The 25,904-nt window shown below is 35.0% G+C and overlaps 1 protein-coding gene across 1 annotated transcript in view; it reads right to left on the bottom strand.

The window, feature by feature from the left end:
- RYR2 (ryanodine receptor 2) overlaps positions 1 to 25,904 on the bottom strand; it is a 386,078-nt gene that overhangs the window by 272,638 nt on the left and 87,536 nt on the right. Inside the window, exon 2 of the mRNA XM_053937433.1 lies at positions 15,691 to 15,810. Within this exon, the coding sequence (XP_053793408.1) occupies positions 15,691 to 15,810 (120 nt within the window). The remainder of the gene's footprint in view (positions 1 to 15,690; positions 15,811 to 25,904) is intronic.

Genomic DNA, 25,904 nt, shown 5'->3' with positions numbered 1-25,904 from the left:
ACTAACAGTTAAATGGTAATAATACATCTCTATTTTGATAACAGAATACAAACTATAACCCCATAAACTGATCAGCTCAAAAGCAGAGGCCTCATCAGATATAAATAACCATATTGGCAATCTTCAACTTTCTTTTCTACGAATTTTCATCATATTTATATTTGCTGCAGTAACTGACATAGAAAATTAATTCATATTACAAATCGGGAGTTGGTTTGTTCTGTGACAGAGTATATAATGGCCTTGGACAAGCCAGGGAACCTGTATCACTTCATATCATCAGTGGAAAATTCTGATAAGCAATGGCAGTATTCAGTATAATTTATTTTCAGTTTATTTCTGACACATTTGCAAAATCAATCATACTTTAATGGGTTTGAATCCAAAATATACTCACTAACTTAAAAGGTAAATAGTAGTAACTCCAGTTTATCTCAGTATTAATTAAAGCATTACTGATTTGGCTGCCAGTTTATGTTTAGATTTGCCCTCTTGTCAGTTTTTCTTTTTAGAAAATCTACTCAGTCATAATTACAGCCTAATATGCAAGTAGTTCATTTTTTAAAAATGAACTACTTGCATATTTTAAAATAAATAGAAATTGTATATTACATTTCAAAAGGACATTCAGTACCTCTAGGAGAAAAGTAATAAATTATTATTACCTTTTTCTATTGTTCCTTCATCATGGCTTGTAATAGCCCAATGAGCAAAATTAGACAAGTTAAAATAAATGTAACGGTCATCTGGAATTTTTAAGGCATACCCATTACTGAAGTAATTACTGGATTATTTAGAAAATTGGTGAATTCCTTATTCTTCCTGTCATTTTAAACTACATTTATTGTGTACACTAGTTTTCTGTAGCAATATTTGCATATTAAACTATGCTTTACTCTGTGGGAGGCAGATATGCAAATTAGATAATCATACCCTTTATTAAAAAGGTGTTTCAAGTAAAGCTTTTGAAATATATTTCAACCCTAACTGCATTCCAACCCACAGGTGAATCATGGGTACTGGATGTATTAATTATCCTCAGTTTCATTTTCTACAGAATTTCTATTTACACACTCCAGCAAAAGCAAGAGGCTGAGACACAAAACTCAGTGCTCTTGTCATTACTCTGACAATCACACAGTGCTAACAAGCCACTGGAATGTACAACCTGCTCATATAATATGTTGCATATAATCTTGTGAATGTAAACTGAACTTCTGCCTCTCATAAATATTAATGATGACTGAAGGATAATTAATTGCATCAGCAAACACAATTCTGTCTCTAGAATAAGCAGCTTCACCTCAGCTTTACTTGTCTTCCTAGATATTTGCAAGCTTCTTAGTTATTTTTCTAAGCTCACAGTTATTTTTGTTATTTTTCTAACCACATTCCCAATTAAATGGACTTGCAGGTATTTAGTTTTTAACTATATACTGAGAATTCACACAGCAGTGCCTAATCAATTACCTAATTAAGCAGCCTGATGTCAAAAAGTGAGATGTGGGTGTTCATAACTCTTTTTAATGCTAGCACATTTACTAGATGCCTAACTTCGAGAATGCAAGTAGGAGGACACAGAAAATTCATTTCAGTACAGAATTTAAGCAAAACATCTGTAGTCCTATTTGTGGGAGTAGCCTGAAAGAAACTGAACCCATCAGCTATTTTCAAGTTACATTTCAATTTATACATCTCTTTCTGGCAGCCTTTTCTATTTAAATGAGATTCTGTCTGGTGACAGTGATGAAACAATCAATATAACCAAGGAAAAACTTCTATTTCTAGGACTCTACATAGAAGGCCTAGCTTTCCTTGTTTTCAAGCTTGTCATTGAAATAATGGAGACAGAACAGAAATATATGAGTCTGACAACCCAAGTCCTGTCAGCCAAACAGAATGAACCATATTCATCAAATTCCAAAGCAGACAAGACAGAGAATGAATTATGAGCCTTACCGTTTCAGTTCTGTAGAGAGTGTCAAGTAACACTGTCCTCTCCCTGAAACTCCTCCAAGAACAGTGTCAAGCTCCCATGTGTTTACCATGAGCAGACTGTGAAGATTGCCTGGACACCTCCTACAGGAAGTTTACTATCAGCTGCTTCTGACTATTTCAGTGTGAAACCATCACTTTCTGTATGAGGCTCTTATAGGACATTCCATCCCAAGCAGTTGTTTCCCTCAAAAGCAGAGAAATTCTCTGCATTCAAAACATTTTTTGTTATTCTACCTAAAACTTGTAGTGCACTTATGTTTTTGGAAGGGCAGTTTGACAACGGAGTGGCTTTTTGTCACAAGTACACTTTTCACTTTTTCTAGGAAAAAGTCCAAAAATCCAGGCATGTTCTACTTCCTGAAAAATGTCATTTTCACATAGTGAAAAGTTTCTTGTTAACATCTGAAAGCTCAAGAGAGTCCTTTTTGCACAGGAAAACTGTTTCAGCTGTTTCAGGAGACAAAACTTAGAAACTGACAGGATAAAATCAGAACAGGGTCTAGAATTTAAAAAAAAAAAAAAAAAAGAAAACAGGAAGAAGGAGACAGCACAGGGAAAACCAGCTAGTGGTGGAACTGAGGTCAGACACAAATGCATTGCAATAATTCCATTTTCAAATCTTAAAACACAAGACAGCTCCATGTCCTCAGTGGTTCTCTTGAATTCTGCTGGTTGCCTATGCCACATGCTGATGTCCTTGTTAATCTGACCTAAACAATGGAATGTTTTAATTTTCTTAAAAATACTCTCTATGGTCACATATCTAAAGTTTCACCATCTTGTCCAGATCTCTGAGTGCAGAAGTCTCCCATAAGTGAAGCATTAGATTTGATAAAACCAGCAGTGGAAAAATCATTGATACACTGAGCATACTTTCTGTTGATACATCAAACACTGTTCTACAGTAGTTTTTGTCTGATTACAGGGAGTTACTAGTTTTTATTCTCTATGAGTTTACACAGCAGTGAAGACAAAGTTCCTTTCCAACTTTCATTTTCAGATAGTGAAATATCTGCTAGTCATTGTGTAACAGAGCTCATTGGCAAAGAAAATTCTGTGTGCCTGAAACTTAATCTGTAGAAGGAAACTGCTTCTTGGGGTTTTTCCTTCTCACAATCTTCTTTAAAAATCCATAAGAAACCTACTTGTACTTAAGATGTTCTTACTTAAGTACAATTACAGTATTTTCCTTTATGCTGAAAACAGTTTCAAACTTTCATCTTAAAATTTTTCAGTTTTTGCCCTTTGAAATTGCCTTGATCCTGAAATCAGTCAAAGGTCTTGAGGCCATTATTAACAGAGCAGACTATCTTAATCACTTGGAAGCTGTAATTCCTAGTAAGGTATTTACTTTCTATATAGATTAAGGGCTGCATATATTCCATCTTTAAATGGGTAAGAGGCTTTTTCCTCTTACCCTCCATCTCTTCCCTCTAGTCTCCTCTCTAACCTAAGGACATAAGTCCCACATATCTACATTACTGAGAGCTGTTTCCTTTTTATCTCCTTTTTGAAAATTTAGAAGTCTTAGCAATAGATAGAAGCGATATTCGATAAGGAGCCATACAACTACTGCAGCATTGATGAATAAACTTGGTCAATCAGCTCAACTCCCATCACAACATTTGCTGCTGTAGCCAGAAGCTTAGATGAACTTAATTGATAGTGTATCACCCTAATGCAGTGAAAATGTGTTAATTTTTAAGGTAATTAGGAAAATTTCATGCTGACTGATAAAATAAGAAAAGCTCATAGGATCAACAGTGCTACAGAGGGTCTAGGCATACATCCAAATTAACAAAAACATTGTTTATCTTCATATTAATGCTGAAAATTCTATCTTATTATGCTAATCTTATATGTATAATTCAAAACCTTAACATTCCCTTTTATCTTAGAGATTATGTTGTATTTGTAGCTACTGCAACGAATTATGGAAAAATCCAGGATGATTATTATCATGGGAGGGTATTGTTGCTTTAGAACATGTAAGGAAGCAGCTACCCCTTGATTCTTGCAGCATTCTTGCAGAAAGATGACCTTTATAAAATATTACTTTGTCCCTATCTGAAAAACATACCAGATAGCCAAAAGGAAAATCTTCCTAATCCCTGACCAGATTTAATATAAACCATACATTACAACAGTCATGTTTCTAAGCAGCAACCCTCTAACCTTTCAGGATCAAATAAATAGGGCAGACATGCACGTGTTTTGTACCTGTAATAAGTGACACAGCCTGACCTGCATCTGTGGAAGGTCTTGCCCCTGCATAATAACCAATAGGCCATTATTTGCTGAGATTCTCTTACTGTTAAATTTATCCCATATCTGAAATCTTCACAGTAGAATTTACACACACAAAAATGACATCCAAATAAACTTAAATACTAATTCTTCCAGAATGCTATTTGTTATGAGCAATTCATCTACATTGCAGTAAACATGAAACACTGTGTCTAAGAAAAGTAAAATTTGCTCATTTATATCATAAATTATCAACTAAAAACTTAACAGACATTAAATATTAACTTTTTAAGGTTTTTGTTGTAAGTTTTCAAGTATTATATTTTCCATTGTATGTTGTTGAAATCAGTGGTCAACCTGTGTACCTATGAAAAATAAATATTGCTGAATGGGTAACAGAGAGTGTATGCTCTGACTTGCCCTTAAATGAAGGAAAGGAGATGCATCATCAGCTCTCTCCTGGCAAGACAGTTTAAAATTATATTTTAAAAAATACATTGCCTTAGAAGATACATACATCCACCTCTGCAATGTAAACCAAATAAATCAGAATCATATATTGAAAGCTTTTTATTAAAAAAAAAAAAAAGAAAATCTATATTTAATAATGAAGATCTTGTAGGTCAAGAGAAACTCTAGCAGATAATTTGGGTCAGAGACAGAAGGATTTGAAGAGTCCTGCCTGCCAGGAAACTTCCAGGGATTTAAGGACTTATACTGACACGTTTCCACTGTTGATAAAAAGTGCAATAATACTTACACTTTTTATAAATAAAATAAATATCTGTTTGGAAAAAAAAAAAAAAAGCCAACCATATATACTTAGAAACTGTGGCTTATCTATCAATGTCTAAGTATATAAAGTCCCTGTTTACCTGAGCAAGGCACTACATCTGAACATCCACTGCATGATGTGAAAAACAAACACTTGTTTTAGTACACAGCCTTATTAACTACAGAATCAAAAAAGAATAATTGCAAGAGTAATTTGTTCTAAATATTCACATTTTGTTCTTTCTTGGACTAGGGTGCCCAAATATTGCTACTAAGCTGTTAAGATAAAACCAACTGCTGCTTTAAATGATTCTTTGCTTATCATTCAGTAACACACAGAATAAAAAGTTTCCACAAAGTACTGTCTAGACAGAAATACCCACATGTATTTCCCACCTGTCTCAGAAGTGAATTATGCAAGAAGCAATAAAGCAAGAGGCTTAAAAATTTAGAGATGGTAAAGACAGTCTCAAGGACCTAAATAACATGTGGACTTTTTTCCTGCTACCCTTGAATACATGTTCATTGGGGAGCATAATGAGGAGGGAGTATAACAAGTTCACAGATACCACCCCTACAAGAGAATATGGCATTTGTTTAGATCATTGACCAACCTGGAGTTTCCTCCTTTACCAGAGAGTCAAGATCTTCCCTTTCAAAACTTCACATTCTGACATCAGATAACAACTACAGACCTTTGCAGACACCTACTATGCACAAGTACATATCATTTTCTAGATAGGTTCTAATTTTAATTTGCCAGTACTTTAACTTTCAACTAACCGGGCAAAGATGTTTCACTCCCCTACTCAGGTGCCTGTCCATGCTGGGCTTTAAAATAACCTTTCAATTGTCTGGTATTGATTTATTTTCTAAAAACAACAGACAAAAAAGATATCCACATAATTTTAAGTTCTTCAAAATAACCAAAATTCTTTTCCATTAATTCTTCTAAGGGATTCTCCTTTTATATAGACAGAAAAAAAATTTAGTAAGAATGATGCAGACAATTATGTGTATCACCTCCATGATAAATTAGCCAGAAACATGCAAAACAAAAAGGAATTGTTTTGCCAATTTGAGTTAATGAAGACTCATGTAGTCATTAATCTATACGCATTTTTCAAATGTATCAGCCCAAAGAGGCTTAATCTATTGTTAGTGTACTTCAGACGAAATAAAATATGAAATATGGCACTCAAGGCTTATTAAGCTTTATTCTTAAAACAGCTAATCAAACTAGGCATGTTTCTTATTTAAAAATAAGGCCTTATTGCAATTTGACTTAATTTCTATGGGCCTTTTTATTTGCTAATACTCAATCAACTTACATACACTAGAATGAGAAATTCTGTATTACTGGGCTTTCTAATTTATTGAGTAATGGACAATCAAACACTTTTTTGGAAAATCAGTTCATATTTCATATTACACTGAGCAGAACACTTGTTTGCTTTCTGGGACCTCTGTCCAACCTTCTCATGCAAGTCCTGTGCTAGCCCTGTTTCTGTTTCTCTCATAGTACTCAAAATGTCACAGAATTTTGCAATTTTTTTCCTTCATATAGAAATAGTTTATCCCTGCTGCTTCTTTTAAAGATCAATACTAGGCTGTTTAAAGCATCTTAAACTGTCAAAACGAATTCATCCTACATTATCTAAAGCCATTTCAACAGTTATTGATTTTGATTTGCATTTCTGTCAATTATTGCCTTATTGCCAGCTGTAAACATTGTACTGTGCAAATAAAACTGGTCAATATTCGGAGAAACAACAAGAAAACCTGAAATTCTTAACTCCCTGTTATCATTAAAAGACATTTAGATATGGGATAGAAGTAGAGTTTGCAGTATTAAGGGAAGATTGTATCAGATGTTTGAAATCAGCCCAGTGATATTGGTTTCCTGTTCTTTTTTAACCACATGTAAAAAGTCAGTGCTCATGAAAAGGCAACATTTTTGTGGACAGTGTCTTCGTAAATATTCCAAGACAAGACCTGGAAGATGAAATAAACTTCCTACTCCTAAATACATTCTTTATATCCAGTAGGGAAGAAAAAGAGAACTTGGAAGGAGTTAAAGCTCCATAATATCCATTAGCATTATTCATATATTCATGTCCATCTCTATCATGTACAGGTTTTCAAACAAACAGCAAACATTCACCAACTATTCAATAACAATCAAACCCTCAGGAAAAGAACCTTGAACTATAACTATAACCTTTAGCATTTATGCATAATCTTTAAGAGCTAGTGACTTCTTTTACCTTCTGGCCTGTGATTTTTTAAATGCAAAATAAAGCAATTGTTCTTTTGTTTGTGAGACCAGAAAAAGTTAATATTGTATTTGTACATTGTAACCCAACAGTCAGCACTAGGAAAGTCACTAAAACAACTTGCATTTGGGTTTCAAACACAGGGTCACAAAGCATCCATCTTCAAATTCCAAACTACTTCCACTTGCCCAACTTCCCTCATCCAATTCAGACTATTTATAAACTAACACTCTTAATTTAATGCTGAAAATATTCTTGTTATACTAGCAAGTCACAGCATTTGTCAGTTGCTACAAAAGCACAAATAATCCTCCTTCTTTTTCATGGGGAAGTAACCAGGAGGTAAAGTCTAAAATCTTGAAAATCACAACCCACAAGGTCTGTTTCAAAAAGTCTTAAGAAATAAACAAAAAAAAAATTGATACTCTTTTTTCCATTTTGTTTCAGATATTATGAATATTAGATACCTCAAATAAACACAGATTCACTCATTAGTAGGCCACATCTCTTTGCCCTAATTTCTGAGAGCCCATTGGGCTAGGATTATTCATAAGAGTCTGCTGAACCAGATTTAGCCTAACAGTTGTTAAAAATATTGAGCACAAAGTAATAATACCATGACTTGAACTGCAAAGAAGGGGTACAAAGCTAATTTGAAACCACTGTTCTAGACAAACATTCATCTAAAAGGCTTAAAATAAGCATTTATACTTTTAAGTGTTCTTAGCTTGAAACACAGATTTATTAATGTTTTTTCAGGTTTTCAGATGTGCAGCTACATATCAGTCTAATTAAAACTCAAATGACTGCTTTGTAACTACTCTGCATGTACTATTGAAGTACATGTCACTCTAAACCCTTCAGAGAAAAATATTTAAAATGCTGAGCTCCAGGGGACTTGGCAGAACATGCCAGCTGTCTAACCTTGTGATGTTCAGTTTCCCAGGGTAAGGCAGCAAGCCTGAAGCTTCTGGGATTAGCTTGCACTGAAAAGCCAGCAGCTCTAACTTTCATCAGACATGAATGTATCCAAATAAGAACTCCTACCTCAAAATACTTTTAATTTCCTCTATATATCACTTATTTGTCTTTCAAGGACTTTCTTATTGTATTTTACTACAGTTAGTGCATTTAGTGAAGACAAGTAATCTGCTAGCAGTTCTTAACATATAGTCCCAAGATTATTAAAGAGACACAAGGCTTGTATACTAAATGGGGCAAAAGACAAACCCAAACATCAAAACCCATCAACTGTGCACTTGGATGAGGGCACTGCTTTCAACAGACTGTTCAAAATGCAAATAGATAAGCCAATCATGCAATGATAGCAATTTTCCTTTTTAAAGCCAATCATTCAATGATAGCAATTTTCCTTTTTACTAGGAACTGAGCTAAAAGTGTTAGGACTCAGAAAATAAATCACAGCAAACTGGCAGGTTTTTAGAAGCCTCTAAAAACTTGCCAAACCAATTTCAGGACTGTACACCACATATCTGACTTCATTCGATCACAGTGTTTGTGTTACAGCAATATCTCAGACAAGATCTTTCAGCATAATATCTGCTTCTTTTTCATTTTAATCTTTAAGTAATAAGATGCCTAAACAGTTAGTGGGATATATAATTATAAAGGAAAACTGATTTAATGGGATTTTCCAGGTTTTCTTCTCTTATTTTAGACCGGAAGTGAAATTCCTACATATGTTCTACCAAAAAAACCTACACAAATGCAAACAAACAAATAAACAAAAAAAAAACCTACACAAACAAACAAAAAACACCCAAAACAGTCACATTACACATGGGTTTGCAAAAATTTAGGGTTGGTTTGTTTTTTAACATACATTTAGATAATGAAGAAAGTTGCAAACCACACATTTGACTGGAGAAATTACAACTCATGTTTTGTTCATTAAATTTCATAAATTATATAACTTTGAGTTAAGTTTCTTGAATGGATGGCCTATGTTACTAATAGTGTGAAACAAAGAGATTTTGAAATTTTTCTTGCATTGTTTAGTTGATAGCAGACATGATGCATGCATAGATATCATAAGTACTATCCTTTCATTCAGTGCCATCACTTGGAGTATTATCATCAACTAAACTGACTTACAATATTGCTTCAATTCTATCTATCAGCTTTTGTCACTATATGTTCAGGTTACATGCCATGAACTCTAGCAGCAAATTTAGGAATTCAGAACTTTCCTTTGGAGGTTTTTTCCCAGGCGCTTTATCAATTACAGTGTTACATATTTCTAAAATACATTTTGGCAAGAAAATCCCAAGTATGCAATACATTTAAAGTTTTATAATAAAACTCCATGGGTTCTAAATAACTAGTATTCAGCATTCAGAGTTATCCCCAAAACCAGAGAACTGGCCTATAATAATGTCTTACTTTTAAAAATATTAAGTAAGTGAGTGTCATTTAAAAAGAAACACTTTCCCATTCATGAATGTACAGTTTGAAGATAGGAAGTGCTTTAAATTCATATTTTGTAGCAAATAATGCCTTATTAAGCTAAAACTCAATGTGTATCTCTGGCAAAACTAGATTTGATAGAAAATATTTCTTTAATATCAGAAATAATCCATTCCCATGTGAATTTAAAACTTCAAATATCTGCTTCAACAGGAGATATAATGAAAAATGAAAATACTATGGTTTCACAGATTGGATCTATTATTATTACACTGTTAAGTCTGTGGTGACCTGCTTGATATCACACATTTTGTTTCCTTTTTAAAAACTACCTGAGTTACAGGTGACAGTACGAATATGCTAAACTGTATTGTTATGCCGAGTAAAAACGCCCACAATTTTCAGCTGATATAAAGCCATATTTCTATTGCTGCTTTACAGACATGGAGATCTGACAGTGTTTTTCATAGTCCAAATTTTTCACATTCATTTTAAATTATTTACTTTCCATCTCAAATATTTATGTTCGTTTCTGGGACTAATTGCAAGGATTACAATCAGGTCTGATGGCTATAACTACCAATCTGCATTTAGGCTCAAAATTTATAAAATATTTTACATTTACAAGAAGTAAAAACTGATTTGGATATACATAAATAATAAAGATAATATTTAAAATTTATGTTGCATAAAAGTACATACAATGTTGTGAAACACACTGTTTTTATTTGCATTACTCCTAGAGAGCATTTTGCTGGGATAGAATGACTCTGAACAAAATCCTGCCTAATCTACACCTATGAAGACTTCGTCTACCTGTGTCTAATTTATGTATGTCAAGCAGGCCAAGTAATGTGTAAGTATTCATAAATTCCCTGCATTTGAATTATTGAAATCAACAGTTTTAGTCAAAGTCTGCTAAGTAGAGTCCTCTGAACATAAGATTACATAAGATTAAGTGCCATCTTTACCATTAAATGGGAATAATTATTTTGGAAATATGACACAAAGGCAATTTAAATGGCCCTAAAGGTGCAGCTACAAAGCCCTGACAAAATTTTTGACTTATTATAAAAGAATGAACTGGAAACACATGTACAGAAATGAACCATAGCAATTACATTAAAAAAAAATTCCAACCAACCACCTTACTTTGGTGTAAGGTGTAACCACCATCTTACATTCACAGAATGACCCAGTGTAAACACAAGCAAACAACACTGATCTAATTTCTCAGAGTGAATGAATTATTCATTTCATTACTCATTTCATTATGTCAGCAACTGCTCAAAAAGCATCTACTTGCATCCATATGTTAAGGAACACCATGTGCTTTTTTATCTATTTGGATTTACACATTCAAAAACTGTGCACAATGCAGATACTGTTTCTCAGCTGTCAGAGAGAGTTTCAGACTCAGTGCCTCCGGAGACAGATTATTTGTCTTGGCCACTGAGAATATGTTTGGTGTAAAAGACAAAAAAAGAAGGCAACCCTTGCCTTCAGATCTTACACTCTAGAAGACAAACAGAGAAAAGAGGTTTTCTCCCAGAGACAATCAGGGTACAGGAGTTCAGGCCAATGTCCCACCATTCAGGATGACACCCTTCTCCAGACACATCCATACATAATTTGACTGCTGGCATAGAAACAGCTTGCATAAATACTTAGAGAATCCTACTTTCATGTAGCCTTGTCTGTGCCAGGTATAACCTTCTCCAGTCCCCTCCCCCCATTCTCCTTTTCCCTTTAAGCATAGCCACCTGTCCAGCTCCAGCCAATTCATCTGACAAAGAAAGGGCAAAGATAAAAATCAATTTGCATTTGTCAGCACAAGAAGCAGTATGTCAGTCTTACCATCAGGCTTTATCTTCTACTGCCTTACACAACAGTAACATCTAGGGGCCAACAAACAACAGAGCATCAGTGACATACTCTGGATAATGGAGTCAGAATTCCCAACCAGCTGGCCTACACCAGTCTAGCACTACATATGAAGAAACTTTCTGCTCTCTGAAGGAGAGACTCTTCAAAAGCAAATCAGAAAATAAGTAAAGTCTTACTTCCATGTGAAATACCTCCTTAACTTTACAAATAGAATTATTATCAGTTTCTGGCCTCTGCTCTCAGCACTGTAATTTGCTATATGTAAAAAGATCAAACCATAGGATCACACACTGCACTGCCTTCTTGCCTTCTTTAAAAAGTAAAAGGGGAAAAAAAAGGAAAAAAACCACCAAAAAAAAACAACTTGAGAGGCCTTTTTAGACCTTCAAAAACCCTTACTATATTATCCTCCCCTCTCTCAAGTCCAAATTACAGGGACTTCAAGAGGGAAAAAAATCCCACACATAGTTTTTATCTGTAAAGTAGGTCCATACCTTGGGGCATAAAGAAATTAATGTGAGTTTACTACCTGCCATAAAAACAGGAAAAACACCCAAACCATTATGCCATTTAGAAAAGCATAACTTAGCTTTCAGTGTTCTGTTGTGCAGTGGTTCACAAGGGATCAACACCACCTTTGTGACTGACCCAGAGCTGAGTATTTTTCATTCTGCACAGTGGACAGGAATTGTTTTCAGAAGTTGTTAAAACATAGCTCCATCTTGTTTCCTTTTCAGCAATCCATGCACTATTTAAGTCTAAAGAAAATTTACTTCACTAGCAAGACAACATAATCTTTTAATGAATGGACTTCCTCATATTACCAATCTGTTTATATATAGAAAGCAACAACTAACATTCAAAAGTAAAGAAACAGGTCTCACTTATCTTAAGGTAAGTTATGTTTTAATAAAAGGGATGAATTTGGAAGTACAGAAAACAATAATGAAACAAAATTACCTATAGACAATTGCTGAAAAGGAAGTTTACAGATCTGCTGGTTTGGGCTGGGGTAGAGTTAATTTTCTGCTCAGTGGCTGGTACAGGGCTGTGTTTTGGATTTGTTCTGAACACAGGGTTAATATTATAGAGATGGTTTTGTTATTGCTGAGCAGGGCTTGCACAGAGCGAAGGCCTTTTCTGCTTTCTCAGTTTTACCCTTCTGGTTCTCTCCCTGGTCCCACCCCTGATCCCACTGGGGGAGTGAGTGAGCACTCTCTGGGGGCTTGGCTGCTGCCTGGGACTAAACCATAAAAATGACACACTTGCTTTTTTTTCTGACAGCCATCCTTTATTTTCTTCTTCTTCTTACTTATGAAATAAAAATTCATGCCATAGATTTGACAAAACTTGTTGAATAAATAAATAAAGATAAGGAAAGTAAGCATTTTAAGTTTTGTCCTCAGCACACCTTCTTTGGGTTTTGTTATTCTTGCTGCTGCAACATTTTCAGTGTTAAAAATTCTTGATGGTTTAGAAATCTAATATTGTTATGCACTTGGCACTTCCAACCTATTCCTAGAATAAGATCTGTTTCGAGACAGATTTGCTTTGAAATTGGTAGAAACTGAAATAGAAATATTTTTGTTGAGCTACTACATCTCTAGAGATGAGGTAGTCATGAGTATATCTTGGGCAAGTCTGTATGTTTTATATTCGGGACTGTCTCCTATTAGTAAAATTAGGCATAATTTAGACTTGATGTCTTGCTTATCTGTTACCTTGCTCTTCAAGATATGAGATCAATTTGAGCAATTTGCAGCCTTGCACTAAGTCAAGACCTTTTCTGGTCCTCAACCCCTTCCACCAGCGTGCAGGTGGGAGGTGACAAGGAGTTGTGAGGGGACATCGCCAGGACAGCTGACTCCAACAAACCTAAGGGATATTCCAGACCATATAACCTCGTGCTCAGCACGGGGGATGAAAAAGGAAGCAGGGGGAGATCAGAATGACAGCATTTGTCTTCAAAGCCACCATGATGCATGATGAAGCCTTGCTTTCCTTGGGATGTACACATGCCTGCTTATGAGAACAGGTGAATGAACTCCTTGTTTTACTTTGCCTATACAGGCATCTCTTGCCTCATCTCCCAGTGTTACTGCTGTACAGAGGTAAGAATTAATAGTCAGCAGTTAGCAAATTATTCTATCGAGACATATCTTCAATTTGACCAAGTAGTGTGAATTATTTAGTGATCCTGGGGCAGGAAAATGCACACAAAGAAGTTGTGATTATAAAACATCGGCTACACCATGAGGACCCACATCCTGAAAGATATAGGAGAAAAGTACAGCATAGTAACAAGCATTCTCAAAAATGCAAGTCCAGGATGACAGCTGGTCTATTACTCGTGTTCAGCCTATTACTGGTGCTTGGGTTTGCATCCCATCCTTGATCCCTGCCTGTAAATCACATGCCCCACTACAGTTTGCATTAAAGTGCATCACATCCCACTCTAACTGGAAAACAGCCTCTAAGACATGGATTTAAACAGGCGCAAGAATTTTTTTAACAGGCTCAAGAACTCTGTTGGAACTATTTTCAAATTATCACACCTCTTTGAATATTTCCCATGTTCCTCCTTATATAATGCAATAGTAACATGCTATGGATACAGACATGAGGAAAAAATTACTTAGTCTTATGTACAGTAATTTTTTTTTTATTTATAGGCTTTAAGGATTTGGTAATTTTATGGCTCCCTCAGTATTTATATCTACAAATGACTTCAGATGAGTTTATCCTAGCAGCTGTCAGCCCTTGAAAATTAAAACACAGATGAGCTGCATGGGCTTTCTTTTGTTTGCTTTTTTACCCCCAAACTCATGAAGAATGAGCAGAATACAAATTGTTTCCTAAAACAAGGAAAAAAAGCAGCATCAGCAAACAAGCATATATAACTGATATGAAATCTACACTGTATTCCTTAAAGACAGGAATATTCAGGAGGTTTATATGGGGAGAGAGAGGCTGTAGATCTAATATCCAAACCTCCTGAATTATAACAAATTCATTAAATAAATCTTTCAGGCCTCACAGGCAAGTAGAACTACAACCACTTCTATCCTAGCACATTTTTATTGTTAAAAAGATTCATTTAAAACAGAGCAGCATGAATTACTTCATCAAGATCACTGCTATTATAATGCATCATTAATATTCTAGTGAAAAATTTATTATTATGAATAATGCATTCAAAATGATGAGACAGAAATGAAGCATTACTCTGTGAATTATCAGGGAAAATCAAAGTGATGTTAAGAAAGCTGGCAAGATAACCATCATTTTTTGTTCTAAATCTTTCTAGATGTCTTTCCAGATGCTCTACCTTTATTATATTTTCTTATCAAATATTTATATTTTAACTAAAGAAAAAACAAATATATTAAACAATGTTCTTCCCTTTCTATGAATAAAATGTCCAAGTATATCCATTACTTCATTCACAAAACCAGTTCTGCCCTCAGGAAGCCCATTTTTGTCTTCATAACATTTATTTGAGCATATGTGACTGAGAAACAAAATCCCTTCTTTGCAATAAACAGCAAAGTTATTTTTTTCAAAATATATACTGCATATACACCAGAGTTAGAGGAGGCTTAGATAAAATGTGTTAGATGAGGTAATTTTGATACTTGCACTATGCTCAGATAAGGGAATCAGGTCTCAAATAATAACTTCAATATAAATGCCACAGAATAGAAACTTACCACAAACATAATAATTGCTCTCTTTTCTGCGGAGTTAGAATCAGAGCAATCAACTTATCTTTCAATTTGCAGTACACAAAAGTTGATCTGTGGCTTACTACAATTGACTTCAGACAAGCAAAATAACAAGCATATTGTTTGGGGTGGCCTTCTGTAGCTAACTAGTTTTAAAGTAAACACCACACTAGAGTCCAGCCAAAGGACAAAGAAACAATTAATCTTTGAATGGGCATTAAATATTCCTTTTATTATTGATAGACTTGATTTGTTCCTTCTTCTTGACAGATTTGTGTATATTACATCAAAGCAAGCAATGTTAAAACTATCCTTGCTTTGTGACATGAAATGACAAGTAAATCACTCAGCGGTACCTTAGAATTAGATGTGGATTCCAAAAAGCAAAGCCTGTTGCCAAATCCTTCTGCAGCAAGACACAATTTCTGTTGCTCCTTGTGAACAGTTGCAGTGCACTGCAGAACCACTTCATCATCCTACCAAAAAGAAAAAGCAAAAAGAGAACTAGGGTTATGTTTCTGACCCAGCAAGACCTATGGAACCTTTTAGAAAATCATTTTTAAATGCACAAACTGTTGTCCCTGAACACAAGCAGAATCAAACCCCAGCATATTTTTATTTTGAATTTCAAATGTGAGTAAATAAATTAAAATAATTATAATAACTGCATATGTACTTTTTCTGTTTGCCTGTCCTGGTAATAAAAGTCAGAGAAGGAGTTTTATTTTTGACTACATACGAAGTACACAGGAATTAGTATTTCTTTCATAGATCAGTCATACAATGCAAAGAAGTAGAAAAGCTTAAAATAATTAATTGATGGGTACCCTAGACATTTGAATTAACTTGTTTGTGTGTATACTGCACATATTCTAGTTAACACAACTTGCTTAGAAGGTTGTAAAGAAATAAGTAAACAAAAGAAAAAATACTTTTCCTATCTTCAGAATCATTTTGTATATATAATTCATAAATTAGTGTTTTTGCAGTAAGTTGAAAAGTAGAATCTTGTGTAAATAAAGGATTTTACCTCCAAAAAGCTAGTGCCTGGTATAAGCTGTGGAGAGAACTACCCACATTTTCTTAACAGAAGAAGGTGTGGTGACTTGCTGAGACTTTCGCGAGCAAGGAAGACTTTGTGATAGAAGCTAATAAAAGTATGATGACTAAGCAGAGTGCTGAAGCTTATGAGAGAAAGTACTACCACTATCTTATACTGAGCTTAATAGACTTTATGAACTTGCCAATTAAGTGCTCTGTGCTTACCCTAATGTGCAAGGATATAAAAATATACAGGAAATATTCAGAATTAAAAGGGAAAATGAGTTATAGGGACAGCTGTCCCATAGCTCTGCTCAGTATTTCAGAGAAAGGAGGGTCTAGGAGGAATCAATGATATCTTACGCACAGCAAAGCAGTGTGTTCCTTAGTCCTTAATATGTATTAACTAAAATTCTACAGGACTAATTCTATGACGTAACAGTTAAAGATCTTATCAACAAGCCCCAAAAAACAGATGCAGACCCTTATTTAAATCACAGTTCTTCTAAGTAACACAATCAGCAGCCGGAGAATCTCTGCAGGAATATGGTTCAAGTTAAAGAAAGAAAATTTTGTTGCAATGAGTATTTTCTAGCAAAGATTTTCTGGTTTAGAATAGAAAAAATAGCATTGCCCTATACATTCTGCCAATTCATTTATGATTTTCCAATAATAAATTTCAAATGAATGATTATGAAGAGGCCATACTGAACATCGTAAATACAATTCAATAAATAGAACAATAAAACTACAGAATGAAGCATGCAACTGGAAGCAGAACAGCCTGAGACTTCAAAAATGCACGCATTAAGCGGGAATGTTTACCAAAGGAGTTGTTCTTATGGGCAGTTTGCTACAGAGGGACATTCAGAAAAGTTCATCAAATTACATTAACTCCGGAATTTAAACTGGACTGAATAATTTGAAACCACCCACAAACTCACCCTGAATTAAACTAGTTTTTCATTTGGTTCCATTTACTTTACTCAAATAATTTAACTAGACTAAATTAAATTGTATCTCCATCTGAAAAGAACAGGAGGTTACATAGGGTTTAATCAGACACTTGAAAAAATTAATTCCTGTTACCTTTTTTTAATTGTCCCCATATGGAAAAGGTAAGTGTAGGTAAAGCAATTTTATTTGTATACCAGCAACAGTGCCCATGCTGCAATCCACAGTCAACTGTAGAGGTGAAAAGTAATAACTGCTTCCAGTCAGGCATTAAATCCGAAAAACTTAATACATGCATATGTTACTGGTGAAGTTCACAATGCAAAATCGCAGCTAACAAAGAAAAATCCCTGAAGGCCAATATCAAGGATGGAAAAGACCACACATACAGACCTAACAGCTTTGTTGTGTACTCTTTGTGAAAGTAACATAATCTATAAAACCCAGAGCATTTGGAGGGGGGGCAAAGCAAGTGCTTGGTTGTGTTTATTTTTTAAAGCACTATTTCCTAATCTTAATTGCATTTGATTAAAATAAGGTTTCTTTTAGGTTAAAAATGGTGGTGTTAGATTGAAGCTATATAAATACACTCTCCTTCTTTCTCTTTCTAGCCCTTCTTCCTGAAGTAACCACCCCAGCAGAATAGAAATTCCAGTAACTCTGTCACCATTGTCCTAGAGTTGTCTCCAAAAAGTATCGCTAAAGATTCTAACATTGTACCTCCACAGCCAGAAGTAAACAACATAATAAGGCTACTTTCTACTGAAATGAAGCACAATTTTTTTTGTACTGCCCCATTTTTTACCATTGTAAGCTAGGTTTTTAGAGAACATCTGAAAAGTGTTTGACAAAGCCCATCTAAAAAAATTATTGTATGCTGACAGCAGCAAGATATAAGTTGGTTTGGGGCAAGTCCCTGACATACTTAATTATAGTTAAGGATCTAATGTATCATACCCTTCCCTGCAAACCAATTAAGCTCAATTACCAAACACACATATATAATGCAGATGCTGACTGCTAGAGGATTAAGAACAGGAATATAGCAACTGCTAGATTTCCTGACACACACACTTACTCGATACATTTTGCAAACATTTTCCCCTTCTTTCTCTGTGCAGTGTATGGCATACACGGATTATTTTGTTACATACTTGGTAAATAAAAAAGACATTTTATTAATAAATGCTTCCAAGTTAGTGAAAATCAATCACCCTCCCATATCCTTTTACAAAGTTTATTTCTGGGTTGGTAAGACATGTTCATTAAAACAAATCAAATTTCAACTCTGTTATATTTTCTTTGTTTTCTATGGAGATGTTCACAATAAATGTTCTCTTAATTCAGGTCTCAGAGTCACAGTGTCATGGAACTTAGCATTCTAGTCCAAGTGGTGGTGTAACACTGGCACAGAAGGTTAAGAAAGATGTGATGCCACTGTCAGATCACATGAAAGGTAATTACGGATAATGAGCATCACGCACACAGAGAGCTCTAAGTTACTTTGCATTTCTGTGCCCATCATTATAGAATTGTCTAATATAGGCTCCACATTCCAACATTTACTGACTATGTACAGAAGATTCCTACAGATATTCAACTTGATTGTGTTGCAGAATTACTTTAAGATACATTATTCCATTACATTTCTTTAAAGCAGACTGGTAAGTGGGTAAGCATCACAGCAGTGTTTTTCTAAACCTGTTTTCAAATCAGCAAATGATAAGCAGTTCCAATATCAAGAGAGCTAAAAATGCATTATTTCCTTATCTTAAGTCATACCATGAAAGAGACTTTCACTCTCTTTGCTCTTGTACAAAGAACACTACAATATGCATCATACTAAATGTCTATTAAAGAAAAATATCTTTCAGATATTTTTACATAATGAATTATGAGATGTCTCAAACTGATTCATTCCTTCCTATTATCTTCTGATATTAGTTCATCATCGCTTTTCCTGTCAGGTCAACATAATTTATAGTTCAAAGGGCTGTAACTGTAGCCTTCAAAAGTTAAAGACATACATCAACTCTCTTCTCACATGACTGAAAATTCAGGGTAGAAGAGGCAATGCGAAGTTCCTGACCATAATGTTGGTGCCTTTTAAATACATCTGCAAATGTTATTAAATATCACAGTAAACTAAACAGACAAAGATCTGAGAGTTCAAGAAACCAACTTCAAGCACAGGTATTTAATGCTAAAATGTAATCACTTGTACTAACTTTTTATCCATATGGAATATAAACTCTTGGACAGAGTGTTTCAAGACATGTAGACATCTGTGCATGTCTGTGCACAGCTGCACTGACAATATAAAGTGCATAGTCAAAAGGACAAAACCTAGTCTTTTTGTAATACAGTTATAGGTCTTTGTAATAGATCAAGATAACATGCTTTAATAAACAACAGCATGTCTCAATAATTTTGAAATAAATGAGTTTAGTATATACTCATTTTCATTAAAATGCAAATAAAAACAGTTTCTATATTCTGCAGTAAATAACGATGGTATTTAATTTAAAGTTCATATTCAAAACAATCACAACAGATAAATATTATACAAAGTTTCTTATAGTCTTGAAAAAGCTTCAGTACAGCTTGGAAGAAAGGGCAGTAGCACAAACCCAAAATCCCTGCAGTCTTTTCCACTCACAGATATTTCTGCTACTCTTGTTTTGCTGATTAATCATCACTTTGGTAAACATCTGCCTGTTTCCTCCATGGAAATTTGAATTGTTACTATTTCCATCCCAATTCCCTATCACCATAGCAGCTTTCACTAGTTAAGTCCAAAGACGCTGCTTTGTCTTCTATTTTTCCAGGGTGTGGATACTGAAAGAAGAGATATCTAGATAACAAGGGAAAGTAGGTTCCAAAAAAACACACAAATTCTGTGCACACAATTATCAAATGTACAAGGAAATGTCAGTTACTATAACAACAATGGGGCACAGTCTCAGGTGTATTAAATTTGCTGCATCTAAGAGTGAATCTAACTTGGGAAGCTGTCCATTTAGTTTAGATACTTTAATGAATGATTCTTCTACCCATTCTCATTTGTCCTTCAGTTCACAATCTGAGGTGCTTCATGACCCTAAGGAATTCAGAAGTGCAGTAATCTCCATCCCAAAGATGTGGATGTGAGGAGCAAAGAGGATACTACCTAGTTACAGTAACAGAGCATGCCTACAGGATGACAGAACTGGCACTCACATTGCCCAGCTGACTGATAGCCTGAGCCAAAAAGCTATTCTCCTCCCCAGGTTTGAGGACTGAAGCACCATCTCTATGAACACAGGATTTGAAAGTTGAGCCTGTTAAGCCTGAAGAAGAGAAGGTTTTCTGGAGACCTCACAGCAACCTTCCAATATCTCTGGCCAGGGAAGCCAGAGGGACTCTTTATCAGGAACTGCAGTGATGGGAGAAAGAGTAAAGGGTACAAAACAAAAGAGGGGAAATTTAGGTTAGACTGTAGGAAAAAATGTTTACTGTCAGAGTGATGAGACACTGGAACAGGCCCCAGCCCTGTGCAGCTAAAGCTTCCATAACCGGCCATATAGAGTGCTTTAAGATGATGAGCAAGAACCATCTTGGAGTAACCCATTAATCCTGATAAATCCTTGTGTTTCAGCCAGTACACCAGTTCCCAGTTTTAAAGACACCGTATCTCCCAGAATGAAGTTATTCTGCTTTTTGTCATGTCTCATATTGGCACTCACTCAAACAGCACAAGATTTTGATAAGCACACTACAATATCATTTCTGATTTTTCAAGAAGCATTCTGAAATTTCAGGTATATGTTATCTATGTCACAAAACGCTACTTATTTTTAAAACATCCAAATTTGAAAAGCAAGAACTAAAAAGCAGAACACAGCAGATTTTTAATAATATCTATCCATTAAGGACTATGTTCAATAATTCTTGTCATGAAGTCTTTAATCTCACAGAAACTAAATAAATAACTGAATGATTTAGTAGAGGACACAGTGACCAAAAAAACCAGTACTCACTTTTAACAGTGGCACAGCATTCTCTACAGCTAAAAATTATACCTAAAACCAAAATATTGCCAGTAATGGCCATAAATGGTCAAATTGCATTGTTAGAACTGCATGATGGAAGACCATATTGAGGGAGGAGAATGGGTTTGCTCTCAACATATAATATTAAAACAGCAAGTTCTCAAGCTCCTTAATAGCGCTTACTTTTATTTGCAGCAATTATTTGACTTCTCTGTGAAATACACTCAAACCTCCTATGATTACATGAAATATATATTACTTGGTCAAGAAGAAATGTTAATTTTTCATGTCAAGATCTGGACATGTTATGTTCCAACATGAATGTTTTGACTGTATCTATTTTTCCAAAAACACCAATTTAAAGTTACAACTGGACAAAAACACATAGATACATATGTATGTATCTATATGTAGATATGTTTTTGTCATCTTGTTCACACATATATGCTTTTAGTAGTTTACTGTGTCTTATTAAACCCTGAAAATTGTCACCTCCCATGTAAAGTCAATTCTGACTAATCCTTAACCTTCTCAATGTTAATTCTATTAAAGAACTACAAGTGTCTGGCAATTCCCACAGGTAGGCGCATCTACAGTGCAATAGCTGTTAGTACCTCTTCATCATGGATGTATCTGGGATTTAGAGGGTGGAGTACTTGCTGTGGCATTTTCCTGGAAACCTGATACTTGTTGGTTTGTTTGGTTGTGGTTTTTAAAATATTCATCATGTTTGAATTTATTTTATTTTTATTCTGCACATTGTAGTCCTTTAAACTTTTAATCATTTCACATACTTCTATAACTTCTGAATTCATTCATATCTGGTAATGGTTTAGCAGAAATTCAAAATATAAGAAAGAAAAGGAATAATTTCCTTTTTTTTCCTCCATTCTCTGACAATGCAAAATAGATTTTCCTACAGTATGTCATTCTCCTGTTCTACAAATTATCCCATTACTACCTCCAAATGTTTTACTGTATCCATGCAAGAAAAGCACAGTATTAGAGCTTCTACTCTTGCTACAATCCTCTGCAGAAAAAGGTGAAAATAAATAAACTAGCAATTTACCACAAGTAATACATTTATTTAGAAACACTGTATGTGCCTGAGGTGCTTAAACTCATCACATCATGACTATGACGTTTGTATTTCCCTTCCATTTCATGACAAAAACAGGCAACCTTTTTCAAGTATTTTCCTTGATTTTCGATTTTATGTTTTATATTTCACTTCTTTGCAGAGAATGCAACAAATAACATGAGTTATTACTAATCTAAATAATTTGCTGTGCTCTTCACAATCTGATTATACATAATTACCTCTCAAAGATGTAATGCTGAGTCTGTGTTTCTACTGTGTCCTGACAATATATCAATTCTGAAATGATGTAGAGAACAGAGAGTGTCACATTTATAAAATTCAACATTCAAAGATTAAACTTCTTAAGTTATGCTTGCACATTCAAATTCCTACTGTTGTTTTATATGACAAATACTCTAGTTAGTGGAAGGTTTCCTCAACTTCCATATGCTATAAATCAGGATTTCAGGACAGACTTTAACTTAGTATCTCAATTTTTAATAGGTCACAGAGGCAGAGTTCTGCTTCACTGCATCCAATTTACAGTTCAGCTGTGCAATGGGAATAGGTGCCACACATACTTTAATCTATTCTGCATATTTACAAATAGAAGTTTAGCCAGTACAAACTGCTTTCTGCTTAGGGAAACTGTAGAATACTTCTTAACTTATAAACTTCACTTCAACTTCCCTTTGCCTTTTTAGGATAAACACTAGATTACAGAGTAGAATAAAAGGTTTGAAGGACCTATGGGTCATCCATCACAAGACTCATATAATTGCAGGCAACCATATGTTAACAGGATAATGGGGTCCACAAATCAGTCCTCCTAAGATGAACCTAGACATCTGACCAGCAAAAAAAAAAAAAAAAAAAAATCAAAAATCAGATGTGACTTTTTTTTATGATAGGCATCTGAGTAACATACTCAATGCACTTTGACTCTTGACAGAAGCCCTACTACTACTAGTTGCCCCAGAGCCTTTTCTTTCTGTACTTTAAAATGTAAAAAGCTACAACAAAGAAGTCAAGTAAAAAGTTAGGATGGTGTTTTTCCTTCTCCAAGTCCCTGCAGACAACAAACGGAAGCCTTGATGCACAAGATTTATGAAACACCACATATATAACATGCAAGAACTGTGATCTGCAGAGATTAAATAGCTTTTCAACAATTTTATAGAAGACAGCAACAGAACATTCAGAGTAGCATGACTGTTAATTCTATTCTTGACTGATCAACAAGAAACTACCAAATTTGAAGTACCACTTTAGGACAATGACTCTATAGCTTCTGACATCTGAATGCAAAGACTAGGACAGAAGTAACAAAAGACCACAAACTTCTGATTACTCTTTCTGAGTTTGAACCACAACTACACTATCTCCTTGGTTGCAGATCACCATTGCAATAGTGCAGTTCAGCCATTTTGACCCTTCATTTTGCATAAGGGAAGGACAGAGAACAAAAAGACTGATGATACCTACAGAAAAAAATGAAAGATTCAAGAATACTGATGGGATGCAGACTGCTTAGATGGTGAGAAAACTTGGCAACACTGGTGGTTTTGTCACTAAAACATGGAAGAGAGGACAGGTAATACTGGTTCTTAATGCATTAAAGAAATAAGTATTAGACAGTTGGGGAAAAGCTTTCAGAAAATAAAGCATTTTTATAGACCAGTTTAGAAGCCTAATCATTATAAGACTGCAAAAACTGCACAAGAAAACTTCTTTCAGGATAATTTATGCATAGCTGAACTTGTCTTAGGATGAGAAGAACAGATGACTTTTCTCGTCGTGCAATTCTAAATGGTCTGAACACATTTAATTGTACATGTTTTAGTTCTATTTAGTAGGAGGAGTAATTTCCTAAGAATTCAACCTTATTCCAATGGAATTCTCCTTTGAGAAAGAAAACCCCAGGCAGAACAGATGGAATTCCAAAGGACCAAATTAGCTGGCATTTCTCAACACACGACTATGAAGCTGGCTGCTAGTACAATAACCATGTTACCTCCTCCTCCTTCCGCAAAAAGTTCTAACTTGGTAATCAAAATAATTTGCAACATTACAGCAATGTCATAGCAATCTGCAGTACTAAAGACATGTGGCAACAAAAAAAAAAAAAAAAAAGAAAAAAAGAAAACCTATGTTGAGTCACACAGATTCATATTCTGTACTTGTCAGAAAAAGTCTTCACTAAAGAACAATGACACAAAGAGCCTGTCAGAAAGCAAACACTAAATACAAGGGAAAAAACTTTTTACACGCCACATGGAAAGTGTGATGCTATATGGCAAAGCAGAGTTTATCTAGGAGCTGTGTTTCAACACTGCAGAGTGTCTCAGACACAGCGCCCATCCCAGTCTGTGCATTCCACAGCCACCCAAGGGAAATGAAAAGCATGATCAGAAGGCAATGAACAAACAGAATGCACAGCTCCAGCACAAACAGGTAACAATGCACCTGTGTGCTCTGAGAAGTGCTCCATGGAGAAACAAGCATAGCACTGGCCTTGGTCTGGCTGGGCACTGCTGTGGTATTGTAGGTGACTGTAACCTTCAGCTGCACATGATAACCAGCCACCTCCTCAAGCAAACTATTTAGTAGTGATAGCAATGTGCACACAACACTGAAAGCAGATATTCTATATACACATAATCCAAATGCTTCCTCTTCCATCTCTTTACTCCACCGAGTCATCACGAAATAGTGTCAAATTTGGTTTCAGCATTCATGTGCATGTGCTAGCATAGATTGACTTCTATTGTGTCTGCTAATGATCTTATTCCCAAATCAGATGGCTCATTTTATTATTTTTCACCTTCTGTGGTCCTACAATCTTAAAAAAAATGCCAAGTTCAGCTATCAATGTCTAATAATAAATTTGTTTGTTACCATAGTTAGCAATGGCTAACTGCATCTGACAGAGTTGACAGAGGAGTGGTGGAAAACATCTGGAATGAAGTGTAGGTACTAAATTAAACACAAACATCTGGTGAGCTGATTTCAGCTTCTTAACAGCCTCAGTATTTCAAATTTATCTCTGATGTAATTCACCTATTTTAAGAATTGGTAAGAATCGATTGCGTTACACCCTCACTCACTCGTTCCAGGCTATGCCTCTTCTACACTCAAAGGTGTGATTACAGCATGGGGGATCTCCATGCTATATTTGATTTTGCTGGTGTGAATAACAGTAGCAGTAAAGACAGAGGTGAGAGCATGCTAGAAAAGGTGTCCATAATATTCTGCAGGCAAACACAAGATTATTATCTGAATCAGTTATGAAGGTAGCAGATTGACTCTAACAAATATCAAGGACTTAATAACCCCACAGCACTCAATAGCTAATAAATCCCGAGCCCCACCAGTACCTGAAAATGCCGTATCTGAAAATAATCACTGAAGCGTTTTAGGTTTACAACACTTTTCTGAGAAATACCTCATTAATCTCAGCTGA

Source organism: Vidua chalybeata, chromosome 3 (assembly GCF_026979565.1).
Source record: "Vidua chalybeata isolate OUT-0048 chromosome 3, bVidCha1 merged haplotype, whole genome shotgun sequence".
NCBI lineage: Eukaryota > Metazoa > Chordata > Aves > Passeriformes > Viduidae > Vidua > Vidua chalybeata.
Note: the sequence above shows the minus strand (reverse complement) of the source record. Positions and strands in the feature narration are given on the sequence as shown.